General features: G+C 37.2%; 1 protein-coding gene across 1 annotated transcript; it reads right to left on the bottom strand.

Annotated features, from left to right (window-relative positions):
• Positions 1-919: 919 nt before the first annotated feature.
• LOC107495243 (zinc finger BED domain-containing protein RICESLEEPER 2-like) lies at positions 920-3652 on the bottom strand. Its single transcript, XM_016116354.1, has 3 exons — positions 3466-3652; positions 1120-2834; positions 920-1039 (listed from the first exon to the last, which is right to left on the bottom strand). Exons 1-3 carry the CDS (start codon positions 3650-3652, stop codon positions 920-922), a joined length of 2022 nt encoding a protein of 673 aa, XP_015971840.1.
• Between the last annotated feature and the right edge of the window lie 112 nt (positions 3653-3764).

The following is a 3764-nucleotide window of genomic DNA, read 5'->3' on the forward strand; positions in this document are numbered from 1 at the left end:
CTCCGAGCAGTTCTGACAGCCACAGCACCATTTCTGGCGGCCACAGTCACGGCAGCGCAGCTCAGAATGGCGAATAGCGGCGGAAACATCAACTCAGCAACAACAGTGATAGATCAACGCTGATGGAGGCACATAGGAAAGTAGAACGCGACGGCGGCGGCTCCTTTAACGGCGACGACATGCAGCTCGGCGAGGGTGACCAGGCATCGGCGACGACGAACGACGGATCTAACGTGAGAGAAGGCAGCACAAGCTCCCTCTCTTTCTCTCTTCGCGGGTCTGTCTCCCGGCGGCGATTCGGAACATATCTAATATCTTCTATTTAAATCAATATAAATACAAATATTAAATATAAATAGTCTTCAAAGGATATAAATAGTCTTCAAAGTAAATAAACATAATCCAATTATCCAAAATACTCAAGTCATAGTTATAAATAGTCCCATAGACAAAATAAATATATAATCCAAAGTCCAAAAACATAATTATAAATAGTCTTCAAAGCAAATTAAATTTAATTCAATACACTTAATTTTCATCTTCATCTTCATGTAAGTCAATAACATCATTGGAACCAACTCCTGAAGAATAGCATTCTCCTTTTGCAATATCTTCCTGATCTTTATCTTCCTCTAGAAAAAGGTAAACAAATATATTAGCAAAATAGTACATAATAATGTTCAAAATCACTCAAGTATGTATGTCATAAATATAATATACCAAAATCATCATATCCACGTATCCAATTTCTGGTGCAAATCACCGCTTCAACATTATCTGACAACAAACGACTTCTATACTTATTCAAAACATGAGAACCCATGCTAAATGCATATTCTGAAGCCACGGTAGTAATAGGAATGCTCAACAAATCTCGTGCCATTAGTGATAGTGTTGAAAAACGATGATGGTTGTCTTTCTACCATTGCAAAACATCAATGATTGCATCATTGCAAAATAATGTTGCCTCACTCAAATAAATATCTAGTTGGTTCTTTCCACTTTTCACTTCAGCTTCTTGATTACGGGACATCAAATCCTTTGCATTACAAACAACATATGAATCAAAAAGCATAAAAAATAAAAAATACATATAACCAAGTAGATAAAAATACTTACACCAACAATTTTAATAAGCTGAGTTCCAATTGCAGAAGATGTTACTTGAGAAAAATTATTTGAAAGTTGGGAAGAACTCTCTACAGTTGTAGAGAAATTTTGGTCATAAACCTCAAAAATCTTGTATAACTTACTCTTCACATGCTCCACTTTGTCTTTAGCACTAATAGGATCAATCTCATTATAGCAATGAACCAAAGTGTTGAGTTTAAATCTAGGATCAAGAACTACCCTAAATGCAAGAACAACACTGTATTCTTCCCAATATTTCTTGAACTTAATCATCATTTTTTCTCCCACATTCCTTATAAGCACTTCATTATTCTTCAAACTATTTATTAAAATAAGCTGGATTTGCCAAACTTGTAAAAAATACAAGTTGGATGTTGGGTAAGAAGTTCCAGACATCAACTTGGTAGTTTCATAAAATGGTAACAAGAAATCACATATCTTTTCAGTTCTTCTCCACTCATCTGATGAAGGACAATACTCCCTAAACCCAGCTTCTTTTACTTTATACATTTCAAAAGCTTTCTTATAAGGAATAGCACTTGCAAGCATTGCATAAAGTGAATTCCACCTAGTAGGAACATCTAAAAATAATGCATTCGTATACTCAAGTCCCTCAATATCTTCAAAACATTCTTTAAACTTAACCATTCGACTTTCAGATTTTCTCAGAAACTTAATAGACTCTCTAATCTTATACACTGCATCACCACATATTTTCATTCCATCTTGGACAATAAGATTTAAAATATGAACAGAGCAACGAACATGAAAGAATTCACCACCACACAACAATAAACCATACACATCCAAAGTATTTTTTAAGTTTTCAACACAAGTATCATTAGAAGAAGCATTATCCAAAGTAATGAAAAAAATCTTTTTATCAGTTTTCCACTCAGTCAAAAGCGTAAAGATTTTAGAAGACAACTCAAATCCTGTGTAAGGAGGAGGCATATCACAAAAATTGAGAATTTTACTTTGTAATTTCCGGTTCTCATCAACAAAATGTACAGTCAAACATATAAACCCCTCATTGGTACTGGAAGTCCAAAGATCAGATGTTAAGAAAATTCTATTTGGAATGGAAACTAAAATTTTTTTAAGTTTCGCAGCTTCTCTCTTGTGAACTTTCACTATGTCAGCCTTAACCGTATTCCTAGAAGGAAGTTTCAAAGTTGGACTAATATATTTCACCCAATTTCTAAATCTCCTATCATCAACCATATTAAAAGGCTTATCCCCAGCAACTACATACCCAGCAAACATATCTCTAGCCACTCCTGAATCAATCTTAAGTGAACCCATTTTAAGTTGCAATTCTGCTATAGTCTGACCAATATCTTCATGCTTAATTTGAGTACAACTATCAAGATTCCATTTTATAGTAGAAGTGCCATATCGCTTACCTCCATCTTTAAACACCTTCTTGCATCCTTTACACTCAGCACATTCTACTCCATCCTTATCTGGACCGAGCTTTTTGAAAAAATTCCAAACATCGGAGGTTGCTAGTCTTAGCCTTTTCAAACTAGATTCATCAACCTCGATCGGAGCAACCTCAGAATCAACTCCAGTAGTAACAAGGTTACTCACAGTTTCAGAATTCATATTTTCTGAAATAAAAGCAAACGTAAATTGTTTATATGAACTAGGTTCATCAACCATTAGCAGACCACACAAAAAATAGCAAACAATTTCTGAATCTGCATCAGATTCAAGTATTCAACCAAATATCAACCATTATCAACCATAATTAAAACTCAACTATTATGAAACAACACAAAAAACAGGAAACAATTTCTGAATCCGCATCAGATTCAAGTATTCAACCAAATATCAACCATTATCAACCATAATCAAAACTCAACCGTTATCAAACAACACAAAAAAATAGGAAACAATTTCTGAATCTGCATCAGATTTAACCAAATATCAACCATTATCAACCGTAATCAAAACTCAACCATAATCAGATTTAACCAAATATCAACCATAATCAAAACTCAACCAAATATCAACCCTAATTTACCTATATCAAACAGCACAAAACACAACAAACAAACCTAAATTGATGAATCTCAAACCATAAGTTAGAAAACTAACCAGAGGAGGCGAGGAGCAGCCATGTCGTAGTGATGAAGATAAACAAGGAGACCCAGAGTCCCAGAGAGCGAGACCAGCAGCGAGAGGACAAGACCCAAGAGCCCAGGACCCAGACCAGCAGCGACGACGGCCAGACGGAGCAGCAGCGGTGGCTAGAACCCAGTAGGCCACGATGACCGAAGATCGACGTGACTCAGTGACTGCGACTCAGCGAGCGTCAGGGGTGAGGACGGAACTCTGAAGTGCGAGCTGAGCTCAATGGAAGTGTGAGATGGCAGGTGTGAGGTGTGACCGTGTAAGACTGGAGAAGCTGAAGGCTGAAGGCTGAAGCCTCTGTGTTGACTGTTGAGGATGACCGAGTGAGAGACTGAGAGTGACGGTGAGGAACTGAGGAACTGAGGAACCGAGTGAGAGCCATCGAGGAGACTGGAGACGAGGAACTGAGGAAGCTGTAACTGCAAATCTGGAAGTGGAATTAGGGATTCATTAGGGTTTCACTGGGGATTAGGGATTGGGTCGGGTCGGGTGGG

The sequence above is a fragment of the Arachis duranensis genome, chromosome 6 (assembly GCF_000817695.3).
Source record: "Arachis duranensis cultivar V14167 chromosome 6, aradu.V14167.gnm2.J7QH, whole genome shotgun sequence".
Lineage (NCBI taxonomy): Eukaryota > Viridiplantae > Streptophyta > Magnoliopsida > Fabales > Fabaceae > Arachis > Arachis duranensis.

Coding starts and splice junctions, on each gene's coding strand:
- LOC107495243 (XM_016116354.1), bottom strand. CDS start 3,652: ATGGCTCTCACTCGGTTCCTCAGTTCCTCAGTTCCTCACCGTCACTCT. Junction 2,835..3,465: donor AGCTCGCACTTCAGAGTTCC/GTCCTCACCCCT, acceptor AATCTGATGCAG/ATTCAGAAATTGTTTGCTAT. Junction 1,040..1,119: donor AGCTTATTAAAATTGTTGGT/GTAAGTATTTTT, acceptor TGTAATGCAAAG/GATTTGATGTCCCGTAATCA.